The 17,295-nt window shown below is 32.0% G+C and overlaps 2 protein-coding genes across 2 annotated transcripts in view; one reads left to right on the top strand and one right to left on the bottom strand.

The window, feature by feature from the left end:
* Positions 1-17,295, bottom strand: part of LOC125878027 (tetraspanin-19) — a 367,072-nt gene that overhangs the window by 238,212 nt on the left and 111,565 nt on the right. The window lies entirely within an intron of this gene.
* Positions 561-7,685, top strand: LOC125878006 (probable serine/threonine-protein kinase At1g54610). Its single transcript, XM_049559303.1, has 8 exons — positions 561-1,621; positions 2,460-2,744; positions 2,873-3,190; positions 4,402-4,629; positions 5,266-5,366; positions 5,790-5,904; positions 6,365-6,832; positions 7,306-7,685. Exons 1-8 carry the CDS (start codon positions 1,208-1,210, stop codon positions 7,525-7,527), a joined length of 2,151 nt encoding a protein of 716 aa, XP_049415260.1. The 5' UTR covers positions 561-1,207; the 3' UTR covers positions 7,528-7,685.

The following is a 17,295-nucleotide window of genomic DNA, read 5'->3' as shown; positions in this document are numbered from 1 at the left end:
ACACAACAATGTATAAGTTGTGTTTGGCTCCAATTGCAAATGTATTACTCTATAGTAAGATATTACTTTTTCTATCTCAATTTATGTAACACCTTTTAAATTTTAAAATTCAAATAACTCTTTTTTTTTAATCATATTTTTAAATTGTCAATTATTATAAATTATAATATTTTTTCATAATTTATAAATACAAAAAAATTACTTTAAAAAAATTAAAATTCAAACGATGTCACATAAATTAGTACAGTGGACTAATGTTTTTAGTTTACCCTTTCATACTCGAAAAAAGAAAGTGAGTCTTTGACCGTGAAAAAGAAAGTGTAACAGTTACAGTAAGAGAAAAGTTCTGTGTTTTTGCCGGCCCCTTCTTCTCTACTTATCTGTTTCTTTGATTATTTTTTTCTTCATTTTATATAGTTCAAAATTCTGTTGCTTTTATTCTTATCTTCTGCTTATTTTCTCCCATTATAAGCGTGTTGAATAGTCAACTTGCAGCCTAGCAGCTTTTTAAATTTCTTTTTAAAATGCAATGACCATGTTTTTTGGTTTTCTCAGAATTTTTAGAGATCAAGCCGTCTAAATTTGCTGTTGAGGGGTTTATTAGGTATTGTGGAATCTTGATTTGTCATAATTGAATTGTGGTGAAAATTGGGGTTTATTGATTGAATTGTGTGTAAAGTTGGAGTCTTTTTTGGTTTTATTTGTTGATGCGTCAAGGATTTGTTGTGGGGTTTGGATTCTTGGTATTTGATTGTTGTTTTTATGGTAAAAAGGTGGAGTCTTTTGGTGGTGTAGTTAGTGAATCAAAGGGTTTATAGAAAATAGTTCTTTTTCTGGCATAAAGTTGGAGTCTTTTTGGTTGTGTAGTTACTGAATCAAAGGGTTTATAGAAATTGGATTCTTGGTGTTTGATACTTGATAGTTGTTCTTTTTCTGAAGTTGTAGTTTGTGCAAAAAGTTGGAGTCTTTTGGAGTTGCAGTTAGTGCATCAAGTGTTTATGGGTTGTTGGTTGTTCTTTATGCAGTTGAATTTTGCAATGGAAATTTGGAATTGTATTTGAGTGGCTGTTCTACTGAATTGGGTTGTTTTTACTTTGGGGTTCCATGGTTATGGGGAAAAGATTGATTTTTGCAAAGACTGGTTTCTGGGATTTGTAGTTTTGCAATTGCAGGGGAAGGTTTTCGGTTGGGTTTTCGTTGATTGATTATGGGTGGTGTTTGTGGAAAACCTTCCTCGCCCGTGCAGAAAAAGCGGGATAGACAAAAGAGGAGTGAATTTACTAAAGGGGCAACTGTGGCATCACGCCCACTACGAGCTGTTTCTACAAAGAGAGAGGAAAGTTTCAGGGTGAAAGACAAGTTGGAAAATGGTGATGTGAAGCTTGGTTTGATAGATAGGAAGTCTAATGGATCAAGAAAGGTCAGGGATGATCATTATGAGCAGATAAAGGAAAAGCTTGGACTCATTGTGAATGGTTGTCCTGGGAACGGAGTCGTCCCAAAAGCCTTGGAAGGGGAGCTGATTGCTGCTGGATGGCCTTCTTGGCTTGCTTCAGTGGCTGGTGAAGCTATTAATGGATGGCTTCCTCGCAAGGGCGATACATTCGAGAAATTAGACAAGGTACAATTCTGTAGGCATTCCTTATGGGTGATTAATTTGTCAATTTAGATTGGACAGTAATCAAAATTGTATTTGATTAGTGAAAATTGTAAGGCGCATAATCATAGTAATTAATTCTATCTCCCTTCCATTTTATATGGTGGTGTTTGATTTTGTTTTAATTTTTTTTTTAAATTGGGGGTAGGAGAAGAGGAAACGGGGAACGGGATTGCAAGGTAGAGAATGAAACCCTCACCAACAAGGTGAAGGTTCGAGTAGTCAACTATCAACCAACTAAGCTAATAATATTCCCCCATGGTGTTTGATTGGGTCGCAATTTAAAATTTTAATTGACTTTGTATTATACTAGTGACAGTGGAAAAATGTTCAAGTAATTTAGTTTGACAGAGAAAACATTCAATTGAAAGTTTAAAATTTGATCTATTAAAGAAGGTTATACCGAATGAAATATGTAGTTCAACTTTCCTATGCTCTTTAACTCATACACACAAAAGTACTATATGCACTTGTGAATTTTTGAAAGTTGCAAAAGTTATATGCAACAACAACAACAACAAATCCAGTATAATCCCACAGGTGGGTCTGGGTGGGGTTGCGTGTCCACTGACCTTACCCATAACTATAATGTTTTGATTTAGAAATTAGTGTAAAATATATCATATTTATTTGTGATTCCTGTGGCAATATTTTCCTCCCTTTTCTATTTCCTTTAAGGGGTCTTAGTTTTCTTGTCCAATGTGTTCAAAATTGTTAGTTAAGTTGGTTTTCTTTGCCAATATGTTCAAAAGTTGTGAGTTGGGTTTTTTGGTTGTTGTCTGATAGATTCTTGTTTGTGCAGATTGGCCAAGGGACTTATAGTAGTGTATACAAGGCTCGTGACCTAATTAACAATAAACTTGTTGCACTCAAAAGAGTGCGGTTTGATAATATGGATATTGAAAGTGTCAAATTTATGGCAAGGGAGATAGTCATTTTGCGTAAGCTTGATCATCCAAATATTATCAAATTGGAAGGCTTGGTTGCATCAAGATCATCTTGCAGTTTGTACCTTGTTTTTGAGTACATGGAACATGATCTCACTGGACTGGCATCTCTTCCTGATAACAAATTTACCGAACCACAGGTGCTTTTCTTGGGATCCTTCATTATGCTTTATTTTGTAGTTTTATACGAATGAATTAGCCATCTCAGCTTTTCAATCAATTTAGGTAGCTTATTTCTGACTTTTCTTCTTCTTCTTGTCTTTCATAGATGAAATGCTATATGCATCAACTTCTTAGTGGACTTGATCATTGCCATAGTCGGGGTGTTTTGCATCGGGACATTAAAGGTTCGAATCTTTTGATCGACAATAACGGGATCTTGAAGATTGCAGATTTTGGCTTAGCAACCTTTTTCGATCCGCACCAAAGTGTTCCTTTGACAAGCCGTGTTGTGACTCTTTGGTATCGACCACCCGAGCTCTTACTTGGAGCAAGTCACTATGGAGTCGCTGTAGATTTGTGGAGTACTGGCTGCATACTTGGAGAATTATATGCTGGCAAGCCCATTATGCCTGGAAGAACAGAGGTATAAAACAGATTGTCAATATACTTTTTTTTAATAACTTGTCCATGATACTCATTGCTAATATTATTTTTTCCCCCTCCATTTTGGAGATGTTACTACAATTTGAGAAGTAAATAATCATCTAGGATTTAAAAATGAAGAAGGTGGAGTTCACAAGCAGGAGCCAATCTCAGAACTAAATTTTAGGGCACACTCGGTTAGTTTAACATGACTGGTGAACTTGTGATTTTCCAATTAGATTAAAGGTTTATATTGACCTTTGCTGAGTGCCCAAGTCGCTAACTTGTTCTTACGCTCTAATAATAGCTGTTTCTTGTTTCACCATCAAATACTGGAGCCGAAGAGAAAAGTTTGTTCTATTTACGAAATAAATCCGTTTTGGGGGTAAGGAAAATGTAAAGGTTTGTAATTTGCACCTTAAGGGTGTGTCCTAGTGGAGTAGTGGTCAATGAAGTGGGTTGAGAACCATGAGGTCTCACTTTCAAATCCCAGCAGAGACAAAAACACAAGGTGATTTCTTACCATCTGCCCTAGCTTTGGTGGACAGATTATTGGTGGGAGGTGGTAGGTGCCCTGTGAAATTAGTCGAGGTGCACGAAAGCTAGTCCGAACAGCAAGGTTATAAAAAAGAATAAACCAAAGTAAAAAAAATGTAAAGGTTGTAATTTTGAACCGGGCACCACTTTTTAAAATAATACTGTACAAAACAACTCAAAACCTACTATTACATTGGCCAATATGATTGGATTGCATCTTACAGTCAAATATCAGCACATCCAGTTGACTGCCTCCATGACCTTATCATCTTCATTATTTTCTATTTCCTATTTCATTTTGTATTCTCTTCTCTGTTTTATGTTGATTTTTTCAAAAAGGTGCTGTTGGTTTATTATTGTGTTCGCCTCCTTTAAGGTTGTCCTCCATTGTAAAGATGTCCAGGGTATTAATTTTCTTGTGTTTTGGTGACTGATAGTGAGGCTTGGAGAGAGCTTTTGAAGCTGCAACTTAGACATTTAACTATTTGTGCATTAACCTTAATTTCATGACGTACTTTTTACTTTTTGGTGCTCAAATCCTCGTGTTCATCAGCTGAAAATTTCTCTCTATTCTTTTTAAGTGACATTATACCTGATTAAGTTTACCTGTGTGTTTCTTCTGTGTAAGACTTTAATTTTTACATCTTAGATAAGTGAACTTTTTTCTCCTTGTAGGTGGAGCAGCTGCATAAGATTTTTAAGCTTTGTGGTTCACCATCTGAGAATTATTGGAAAAAAGAAAAATTACATCATTCAACAGCATTTAAACCGTTACATCCTTACAGACGGCGTCTTGGGGAAACATTTAAGGATTTTCCTCCATCTGCTGTGAGGTTGATGGACACATTACTTTCTATAGATCCTGAACTTAGGGGAACAGCTGTCGGTGCTCTGGAGAGTGAGGTAAGTTTGGCGTTTCCTTGTCCCTGTGTATCTACCATCAATCTTAGTTTGATGCTTTGTAGTTTAGTTCGTAAAAGATGGTCAAACAAAACTGAACTCTGAATCCTGCATGCTTATAGTCGAACGACCTGCAGGTTTGAGTCCTAATAGTTACAAACATCAAAGAGAAGAATTGGAGCCAATTTGTTTCTAGGAGTATCTTTGCGATTATTTGATCTCTGTTCTATTTAGCACAAGATAAAATTGTATCTGATAAGTGTGCACTAGGTGATATCTCGAACAGATCTGTGTGTATATATAAACAAATACGGATGCTATCATTGAATTATTTCGGAAACAGAAAATATTAGATCTTTTTGGGACAGACTAAAAAGAAAAGTGTGACACAATGGGATGAATGGAGTACTTAATGAGCTTTTATGTCGAAATTTTGAAATTTGAATAAGTAGTAGTAACATAGTTCAGGGTAGTTGGAGGTATATTGTTTCATTCCAAGTGATAGTCTGGAAGAATTGTCTCATTTTGTCCGTCCGAGTCATTCAGTGTCATATCATTATTTCAAGGCGAATCTCATTATTATTTGTATAATAAAGTTGCACAACCATTTTCCTGATTAACAAAGTTGTAACCATACAGTTCTTCACCACAAAGCCACTGCCTTGTGATCCTTCAAGTTTGCCAAAGTACCCTCCCAGCAAGGAAATTGATGCAAAACTGCGGGATGAAGAAGCTCGAAGGTAAATAATTTCTAGATATCCACATTTCCTGTGAGGAACTAGAACTTTGTTAGTTTTGCTTTACTTTAGTCTTTCTCGTAATGTGAGCTAATGTTTTTCAGTTATATATCGAGAAGCTTCTTTGTCGTTTTTAAAAATGTGTAGAAGTGTGCAACAATTGTATTTTCCAGTGGCACATCCTTTGTTGCTTTTCTAGCTTGCTTGCACCGAGGAACTAGAACTTTCTTTGTTTTTGCATAACTTTGGTCTTTCTCGTGATGTGAGCTTATGGTTTTTTATAATTATATTGGGAAGCTTCTTCGTCGTTTTAATAATGTGTAGAAGTGTGCAACAGTTGTATTTTGTTTCATTTGTGTGTAACAAGATTTTCCATATTCAGTGCTGGAGGATATGTGATAATAGTTGCCTGAATTGTTTCTGCAGACAAGGAGCTGCAGGAGTGAAGAACCAATTTGAGGAAGGGCATATGAGAGGATCAAAAGAACCTCGAGCAGTTCCAGCACCTGATGCTAATGCCGAGTTGGCGAGGTCAATGCAGGTACTTATGTGGGGCCTGATTGTTTTAGTATCCCTGTTGATGCATGTTTACATGAAGTCAGATCCTAAAGACCAAATGAAATCGGATAATCACGATTATTCAATTTTTCCTGTTCTAATTCAAGAGGTTAGTTAGATGGTTAGGATTCTGCCATGAATTGGGAAGTTCTTCCACCTTCAAGCCGAACTTACATTTTCCCCAAAAATGTATTGTGGAGCGAATGGATATTGAAAATTCATATCGACACCTATAACGGTAGATTTGAGGCATAGTAATTGATGATGTGGAAAATGGAATGTGTAAAGATCCACTTTGTTGATGTAAAGCTTAGCCTTTTCTTGATAAAGATGCACCGATAGCCATATTTGTCTGCAAATGCTTTTACTCGTACTCAAGTTATCAATTATATGATCCAGACACTGTTTGGTACGTTTCAATTAATACTCGTACCTTGTAACAGAGGAGGCAGAGCAGTTCAAATCCCAAGAGCCGATCTGAGCACTTCTATCCCTATAAAGAAGCTCCTTGCGGTTTTCCAATTGATCAACATAAACCATTACAACCAAGCAAAGAAAAAGGCGGAGATCACTTGGAGAATCATTCAGAGAGATTTTCTCATTCAGGACCTCTAGCACCAGGATTTGGGTGGGCAAAATCTGGGAAGAAATATGATCATGATATTTCTGTTGGTTCCAATAGAGCCGACTTATCCAAGTTTTCTACTCTAGTAGCATCTAGGTCAGTTGTCACTGGTGATGCTCGAGATCGATTTGTTGCTTCACAGGTAGAATCTGGCCGTCAAGTAGAAAGGCCAGTACGCTTGCTTGACGAACATCCAAGGAAGCAGGATTGGAAGCGTCAGATGCAAAACCATGCTAGTTCTCGTCAATTTGACAATGGAAGGGCTAGTATTAAAGAACAAAATCTGGTAAGTATTATAAACATCATAACTTGTCATATTTTGAGTGTGTAGATTATTGAGACAATTTGTTTATTTCACTTAAAATATTATTTAGAAGAAGCTACTGAAATGTCACGCCTCAAGTATAGATAAACTTACTCGCTATGGTACCAAAAATGTTTGCATACTTAGCTGACCCTTCGATTGTTTCCTATTTGGTTTAACCATTTAGTATTCGGAACTAACTGGCATGACTAATTCAGATGTGCACTGCATAGAATCCATTTAAGGGGAAAAACATTCTTTCTCAGGAATTTCTACATTCCTGGGTTTGAACGCGGAACCTCTTGTTAAGGGTTGAGGGATCCCATCCATTCCACCACATCCTTGATGGTCCCCTACGTTGTGATTATTATCAATATATACATTTTGGTTCCACATTTGCTTTTTTGTTCTGGAATTCCTAATATGATGGGATTCTCATATTTTTGTCTATGCAGCATGGCCATACCCATGGTCACAAGGGAAACACAATCCATTTCTCTGGTCCACTACTTGTTCAACCAAATAAAGTGGATCAAATGCTTAAAGAGCACGATCGTCGTATCCAGGAAGCTGCACGACGAGCAAGGCTCGAGAAGGCAAGAGCAGGCAAAGGCCAAGCTCAAGGGATGCCGAGAACAACCAATTCTTTTTACGTTACTAGTCTGGGATCGCGGTAGTTTGGGAATTATATATACAGTTCTATGTACAGTTCTTGAAGTAACTGTTTATTGTTATTTATAGGAAATTCAGTAAAGATAAATATAGCCAAAATAATTATGTGGTTTTTTACAAGAATAGGTTAAACTTGTTTATGCAAACATTTTTTTTTCTTTTAGTCATTGCCCCAATTAAATTGACAGCCCTTTATTCTTCAATGGAACAAAATTGATATTACGACAATAACATATTCAATGAAATTGTAAAAATAAAGTACGTAGACGGTAGAGTATAAGCAGGGCTTAACTTTGCCTTGAGGAGACAGATAACCCAAAAGGAATAAAAAGGATAAAGAAGTCGAAGGCAGAGAACCCAAAAAGAATAAAAAGGATAAAGAACTCGAAGTAATTAATTGAGGTAAAGCGTGTGGATACAAAATAAAATAAAACAAATACAACTTTAATTAAATAAAAGAAGTTATATTTATGAATGACCTGAGAGAACCCTTTTACTTGATTTTATTTGTTAGTTGAACCCTTATACTCACGATTTTGCCAATTAAATCCTTAAACTTACTAAAATATAATATTTTAAACACATTTGACTATTGACCGAACATATGTGGCACTAATATTGCTTAAATGGAAAAATATTTGACTGCACGCGCATTAAAGCGAGTGAATATATATTTTTTATATTAAAAATAAAAAAAAAATAGTTTAAATTAAAAAAGAGAAAATCAATCCCCTATCCCATCCCACTCCCTCGCCGGTAACTTTCTTCTTCCTTCAGCCCCCACCCCCACCCTCTCCTTCTTCCTTGAAACCACCCACGACCCCACCCTACCCCACCCCCTTCTTCTTCTTCTTAACACCGGCCCCCCCACCCCTCACCCCACCTAACCAAATCTCTTATCTCAACCATTTTAGTTTCTTTAATTTTAAATTTTAAAATTCTTCTCTATGAATCATGGTCGATTTACACACTTCTAAAATCTAGGTTTTCGAATCTTATTTGTGAAAGATTGAAGTTTAGCTAATTTTGAAATCTTGAAGAGTAATGATGTATACTGAAAAGTTGAAAAACTTTATGAAGAAGCTTGAAGAATAACAAATCGATTTTGTGAATTTATGAAAGTAATTCAAAATTATGAAGAAAAATTATTGGGTTTGTGTTGGTAAGCTTTTAGTGTAAAAAAAATTCATGTCAAATAGGAAGAATTAGACCAATTTGACATGAATTTAGTGCTCAACTATGAGCAAATATGAAGAACATGATACTGAAAATTTTAATGTGCAAACTTATTTTTATTTATTTTTTATTTTTAGCTTTTAATTTCTTATGTGGCATTTAAAATGACACGAAATTCTACAAAATGACGTGGAATTTCATGTGTAAGCGGTTGTGCTACACTCACACACAGAATAAGAAAGGGATTTAAAGTATTGTGTTTTAGTAAGTTTAAGGGTTTAATTGGCAAAATCGTGAGTATAAGGATCCAACTGACAAACAGAGAGCCAAGTACAAGGGTCTTTCAGATCATTCTGCCTTGATTATTCCTGCCAAAGTTATACTCCCTCCGTCCCTATTTACTTGTCCATATTTCCTTTTTTAGTTGTCCCTATTTAATTGTCCATTTTGACAAATCAAGAAAGGACAACAAATTTTTTCCTATTATACCCTTATTTACACTTCTTGAAAATTGTAAAAGTGTATGTTGTTTCCCTCCAATTTATTTCACTTGAATTCAAATAAGTGGTTGTAATTTTGAAGTGAAAAGTTGTCATAAGGGTAAAATTGTAACTTCACTGTGCTAATCATTGTTGTCTTAATCTGTGTGTCATTTCTAAAGTGGACAACTAAAAAGGGACGGAGGGAGTATTTATTGGTTATCCCTGTAAAGTAAGAAGTAGAGAATCCAACAAGAAATTAAAATAAAGGACATATATACATGTCAAATTAACAAAATAAAATAAAACAGATAGAACTTTAATTAAATAATAAAAGTTATATTTATATAATATCTAGCACCAGTGGTCTAGTACTAAAATAGTACCCTGCCACGGTACAGACTGGGGTTTGATTCCCGGCTGGTGCAGTTTGCAGGGATAGTTAAGTTGGGAGAGCGTCAAACTGAAGATTTGAAAGTTGCGTGCTCGATCCACGCTCACCACATTTATTTTTTGGTTATTATTCTCCGTTTGTTTTTTTGGTTTAATTTTATTTTTTGTTTCTCCATTCTTGGTCGCAGTTATTCTCCCTTTGCTTTTTTGGTTTAATTTTATTTTTTGTTTCTCCATTATTGGTCGCATGTGAGCCCAATATATGTTTTATTTTTGTCTTAATTTATGCGTCACAAATGAAATTTTGAGAGTTAACTAAATTTTTCATACGCGTTTTTTAAAAAAAAATATATTAAGTTGTTAATTTGTTGTGATTTATATTTTTTTAAATGTCATTTTGAATAATATATGGTATTTCTCCTGTTCAAATTTATGTGACACATATGAAATTAGGAGAGTCAACTAAATTTCTTATATGATTTTAAAGTATTTTCAATTGTTAATTATTTTGATTAATAGTATCGTTTACCTAACTGTCAATAATATATGTTGTTCCATCTGTTCAAATTCATGCGACACTGATATAATTGCAAGAAATATTTTAAATTGTTATTGTGATTTGTAGTACAATTAATGTCATTCTAAAGATATAATAAAATATTTTAATTAAGTTGTTAAATGTATGTTTAATAGTTGTGTGTTTGTTGCCTCTTATTAGATGGTAAAAATATTTTAAGTTGTTAATTATTGTGACTTATAGTGTGTTTAACATAATTTTAAAATTTATAATAAAATATTTTAACTTATTAATTATAATGATTTATAGTATCTTAAACGTAATCTTTGAGTGTAAGATAAATTAAAAAGGAAAATAAGACAAATGAGTTAAAATAGAAAGAACAATAACAAAATTAAGTATATAACATTTTTCTGATAGCACATTAAGTCCAACAAGTTCACTTACCATTAAAAAACAACTTCAATTTTTATTTATGATCAAATAAATTTCAATTTTCAAATTTCTTTTTCTTTCCAAAGACGAAAGCTTTTCATCTCTAATATATTTTATTGAATACAATATTATAAATGAAACAATTCACTTTTTCAAAAGTTAATTTGCCACAAAAAAAAAACTGAAAGAAGAAGAAGTTGTGAGACAGAAATGAGGGGCGTAAAAATCGAATCGATCGATAAACTGAATTGAAAAAAGTGTTATTGGTTTATGGTTATTGGCTTAACGGTTTTTAAACGATTTTGTTAAGAAAAATTATCGAGTTATCGGTTTGATTTTAGAATTTTGGTTTATTGGGTAAACTGATAACCTATTAAGACGGTAGTAATTTGTCACTTTACCCGTACAGAAATATTAAATATTAATCTCAATATGTTACTAGGTACTGTCTTTACCCTTTAGCCTTCAATTTACACTTCACAGTGACTTTAAGCTCACAACTTCACATTATACAAAACATCAAAACCCAAAGTAAAAACCCTATTACTCTTAATTTTTCTTTACACTCGTATAGTCTTTTTATGTTAGTTATTACTTTTTTTTTTATTAGCATTTGTAAAGTTACATTATTGTCTTGTCTTGTCAAATTATTGCAAAAATCTTTTTTTTTTTGGTTTTATAAGCATTTTCTTATTTGTTAAATTGAATTATCTGAACCGTTAAGGACCAAGATCGAAAAATCAATAAAAAATCTTGTTAATTTGCGTATTTCAAAATCGAAAACCGTTAAATCGAATTGAGGGAAGGGGGGATCTGACCCACATGCATGGAAAATCAACCAACTTTTCGGCTGAGGCAACAATATTCTCTCTATTTCAAACCAAGTGAATTGTTGAGACATTATACACTTATAAAATAAATTTAACAAATTTCATTAATTTTAAACAATTCACTTATTTTGAACTATAAAAGAAGGTTCAACAATTCACTTATTTTGAAATGAAGGGAGTAGTGTTTAAGCATAGCAATGAGAAAATACCAATATTATCCCTGGCTATAGGGGTGTACATTGCCGGATTGGTTCGAAATTTTCAAATATCAAACCAAACCATTTGTGTCGAATTTTTAAATTCATAAACCAAACCAAACCAATAAAACTCGGGTTTTTCAACCTCGGGTTTTTCCGGTAAAGTATTCATACAAACATATAATTTACTTGTACTTCAAATATTTCTTTAGTCCTACAAAAATACAACTATCTAAGATGTTTCTTAAAAATATAACACAATATGATATGGTTAATGACACTAAAATATCCAACAAAAATAATAATAATGAAATCGCGTAAAACAAATATTGCAAATTAACAAGTCATAATGAGAATGATCATAATTTAAAAGTACTAAATCATGCTAAAATTAAGTTTAATAAGTATTAGTTACATGACTAAATATTAAAGGAAATTAAAATTAGATTATGTATTTTAATTGTCTAAATCAATGTAAAACTAAAGAACAAATATTCAATATTATTGTCATTCTTAGTGTTTGAATTGATTTTCTTTTTGCATTAGTATTAATTTGATTTTGATTTAAGCTTTATTGTAATTACCAACATCTGTGGACTATAATTTTTATTGGCTCATTCATAATTCTAAGTTTCAAACTTGAAATAATATATTAAAAGATAAAAACTATGAAAATGTATAAGAAATATTTAAAAATTATATCAAAGTAAATATTTTTATGTATAAAATATAATTTTAAAATTATATATATAATGTCGGGTTGGTTTGGTATCGGGTTGGTTTTTTTTAGTTAAAACCAAACCAACCCAAATATAGTCAATTTTTTTTTTTTCAAAACCAAACCAAGTCAAACCAAACCACTAGTCGAGTTTTTTTTCCGAATTGACTCGATTTGTGATTTAATTTGGTTTTCGGTTAGATTTTGTATACCCCTACCTGGCTAGAGAAACAAGCATATCGTCCAACACATGCTTCCTAGCCGCTTATATATAGTAGAATATATACTCGTCCAGTTTTAGTTCATGCGAACATATTTACTTTTTAATTCGTTGCAAAAGAAATAAATGATAACTTTCTAAATTTAGAAATGATTTGACACAAACTTTTCATTTTATCCTTGATGGAGAGTTTTTATAGAAACATATGTATCATGAAATATTTGCGTATGATCATAAGTTTCAAAAATATTTATTTACTTTTTGAAGTCATGTTTAATCAAACTTGGCCACATAAATTAAAACGATGAGAATACTTGAGGTCGAAAATATCAATCTGAATAATCCCAAGGGCAACAAATTAAAGGTTGCAAGATGCGACAAAAGAGGGCTACGTTGCTCAGAATGTAAGTAGCCTCCACCTCCAACTCTAAAGTTGTTAAATTCTAGTTACCAAGAGAGTAAAAATGTGGAATCTCCCCGAAAATAAAAAGGTTGTGGTACTACCAAAAACATATATAGGTTTTTACCGTTTTTTCCATCATGAATCAATGAGAAATTAGTGTTTTAAAACATTATTTCCTATCGAATCAACTCATTGGAAGAAACAAATTCTTACTTAAATAGTAAAAAAATTCGTAATTTTTTCGTGTGTAAATACTATTACCATTTTTTTCATTTCTTACTGATTCAATTAAAATATTTATAAAAATAGCTACCAAATATTTTTTTTAGTAATAAATTTCAACAAATAAAAGTAATTTTTCAGTTGTGTGAATTCGAATCACCAAGATTCTTAAAGTGGACGGAATCTGAAGGAATCTCTTTAAAGGAAAAGAATAATAATGTTCTTTAACCTTCGTTATAACTTTTTTTTTTATAATAATTAAGAAGATAAGATCCAAGTGTTTTCCACTCATCATTAGTTACTTAATCCTAATTAACATGCTTATAATTATCCAAATTAGTACTTAAACCACTTAGCAAACTCATGCTACTGGCCTTTTAGGTGGAAAGAGTTAAAAAAAGAATTAGTAGAAAATCTTTTACTGTTATTCTCAGTTCTTAAAGTAATGCTGATGTTGCAATTTCTTTTTTTTTTTCACATGCGTTTGATCATTTATATTATTTGTTTGCTAAAATTTTTATCATGAAATCTTTACTATTGTATTTTCGTTTCATGTTTTCTTTTTGAAATACTTTACTTGATCCTGAAGATTTATTAAAAACAAATCTTTCTACCTACATAAGGTAGGGGGTAAGGTTTGCATACACACTATTATGCTCAAACTCCAATAGTGGGATTACACAAAATATGTTATTGGTGATGTTTGTTGTAATTCGCCACTCATATTAGAGTTCAACTAGATTTGAATTTACTTAAAAAAATCATCGAAAAAATAACATTTATTCTAACAAAAATGAATTCATGTACTCAAAACTCAAATTTAAAATTTTTTACGTATTACTCCACTACCATCCTTATTAACAAGTTGCAATTTCTTTATATCATGGATGCAATGTGCTTAAACTAAAAACTTGTCTAATAGAACTACAAAATCAGAATTAGATCATAAAAGAAAAGGGCCAAGTATATACAATATAAAATAATTTTTACATTATAAAATATTTACTTATTTCGTACAATATTAAAAAACGATAAATAGTTAGTTATTGTTGGGATGTTTGATATGAAGGAAAATCATACTCCCTCTGTCCCTACTTAGTTGTCCACTTTAAAAATGACACACAGATTAAGGCAACAATAATTAGCATAGTGAAATTATAATTTTACTTTTATAGTACAATTTACTTCCAAAATAAATTCACTCAAGATAACTAATCAATGCTGGAAAGTTCATAAGTTTATTTACTTTGTTTATGACAACTTTTCACTTTAAATAAGGGTATAATAGGAAAAAAATTGTTATCCTTTCTTAATTTGTCAAAATGGACAACTAAATAGAGACAACTAAAAAAGAAAATATGGACAACTAAATAGGGACGGAGGGAGTAACTATTATCCCCACCCTCTAGCATTTTATATCTTTACCCTCACCGTGTAGCTTTCATTCCAATACATTATGTTATAATCTATCGTATTATTTAATTCATTTCGATCAGTTTTAATTTAGCCTAAATCGTTCATTTGCGACTCCAAGGAAAACCTTATCTGCCTTTTTATTTTCTCTAATTTTTAATGTTGCTTTCATAAATGTGGACATAATGAGGCAACACATAGGATTAAGAGCGACAAATATAATTAATTAAATTTGTTTTATTGCTTCTTATCATCATAACCCACTTAATTAATTGCTGTTCATCATCTAAAGTCATCGGGTTTCCTTATTGGTTTAAAATCTTGTAACTTGTTTCTTCACATTTTTGTTTTTTTTTTCCACTTCATCCACAAAAAAGAAGTGTTATTTCTTTATTTTCATTAATAATTAATAATGTTGGAAAGTGCTATTTTTTAAATAATAGTAACTTTAGGTGGAAAGTGCATAGTTAATTATCTTATAATTTTAACACTTTTTGACTATTGTTCACTTCGTTTTATATTAATTATCCTTTCTTACTCTAGGTTCTTATTCACATTTTTTAATCTAACTAAATAAATAAGCATAACTTACATAAGTAATCTAATAAATGAACACAAATATTAGCATACAAAACTATAACTAGTGTGCTGTGTTCAAATGAATAACTCTTGAACGAGTTTAAGTTGTATACCTAGTAAGCATAGGGAACATTTTATATTTTAGGGTTTCCCTAAAAATATCCGAGCCTCCTTATAATGTGAAATTTATAATCTTAAAAATAAAACAAGTTACTTGAATAAAAACGATATTAGTGTAGCAATTTCTCACATTCAAATAACAACTAATCAACTAGATTTTCTCTAGTTTAACTTTTTTGAGTTATATTTAGTTGTATCAGCTAGGAGTGTTAAATAAGGCCCAAAATTTGATCGGCTGCTCAATTCACCTAAAATTTTATGGATTGAACATAAGATAATTTTATATTGGTTCGTGTTAGGGTTGGGTCAGGTCCCTAGTCAAGATCGAGGGTCAAGTCTTAGGTCTCGAGTCTCGAGTCAGGCTTGGTTCCCGACTATCGTGTTGAGTCCCAAGTAAGGGGTTGGAGATCAAGTCTCGAGTCTTGGCTTTTGGATCAAATTCGGGGTTTAGATTTTGAGTTAGGCTCGGCGATTAGGTCCTGGGTCATGACTACGGCCAGGACAAATCTAGAGTATTGGGTCAGGCTCCAAGTGTTGGGTTGAGGCTTGATTCAAGGGTCTCGAGTTAGGATAAGTGGACTATTCAAAAAAATTGGGTAGGTCATGACTCAACTAATTTTAATCTATTTAAGCCGACCTATTTTAGCTCAAGTAGTTTTTGACCTGATTTTATCTCAATCTATTTATTAACTCAATTCATTTAACTTGCTAAATTCAACTCAATCCGTCCATTCGATCAATATTACTTTGATAAGAATATGCTAAAAGCATTTTATGGAACCCAGCTAGGAAATAATAGAAACCGCTCACATGATAGTTGATGCTTCTAAGATACCAGTATCATAGTACTCAGGGGCGGACCCACATGGAGACCGCCGGGTCCTCAAGTACCAATTAAGCTGGTTTCGAAATATATATATTTATGATATTTGTATAAAATTAACATAGGCACCCAATGAACAAATGATCTGATTAGTCCATTAACTTTTTGGGTGGGTGCTTAAGATTATTTTAGTGTTGTTGGATCTAAGTTCGAATCTCACTATTAACATGTTTAATTAATATTTTTGACTCTGCCACTTTTAGAGCACCCACATCCTTAAAATCCTAGATCCGCCACTGATTAATACTCCCTTTATCTCAATTTATGGGACACTTTTCATTTTTCGAGAGTTAAATAGTTCAAGTTTGACTGAAATTTGCACATGGAATCTTCAATTTTTTTGAAATGAAATTTATATATTTATAAACTACGTAAAAAGTACTATAAATCATATTAATTGATAATTCAAAATGTTTAAAATATCTATAAAAAAAAAAACTTACGATAAAAAATAGACTTATTTGAATTTTAAAAAATGAAAAAATATCACATAAATTGAGACAGTAAGAGTAGTACTTAATTACACATGCCTCTAAAACCTAGTAGTACTAATTAAATACATAGCACCAACTATTGAATGATATCATAAAGTCATCAAGTCTAATTAACCTGCTGGACAAGTTGTAATTACACAATTAGAAAATCAATAACAAGTAGTACTATGTATTATAATAGCATATTGAGTAGGTGAAAGGAAGATTAGCTGGAGAAGTCATCACTCATTGAACCAAATAGAAAATGCTAAAAGCATTTTTAATTAATTTATGGAATTAACAACCTAGGGTCCAATTAGACAAAAAAGGAGAAAAATAGAAGCCGCTAATCACACATACTAGTACTATATAGTTTGAAATACCAGTATGTAGTATTAATTAATTAATTACTACGAGTGACTCTGTGCGCCATAGTTCTGTTTTTGACGTAACATATAAATTTATATGATTATATTATTAATTTTTTATTTATTTATTTGAAAGAATATATTAGGAAAAATAATGCATGTATTAATTTTGTGTATTGTTAGAATCATGCATAAAAATAATTTATATATAATTAATGCAAGTATAATAATACAAGCATTACTAATACACTGTATTTAACATTATTGTTGTTCTTAATTTTCTCTATTAGAATATATATAAAAAAAATCAGAAGCAACACATAGTAAAAATTAATTTTTAGCAGCGA

Source organism: Solanum stenotomum, chromosome 9, assembly GCF_019186545.1.
Source record: "Solanum stenotomum isolate F172 chromosome 9, ASM1918654v1, whole genome shotgun sequence".
NCBI classification, from domain to species: domain Eukaryota; kingdom Viridiplantae; phylum Streptophyta; class Magnoliopsida; order Solanales; family Solanaceae; genus Solanum; species Solanum stenotomum.
The sequence above is the reverse complement of the archived record's forward strand: the minus strand, read 5'-3'. Positions and strand labels throughout refer to the sequence as shown.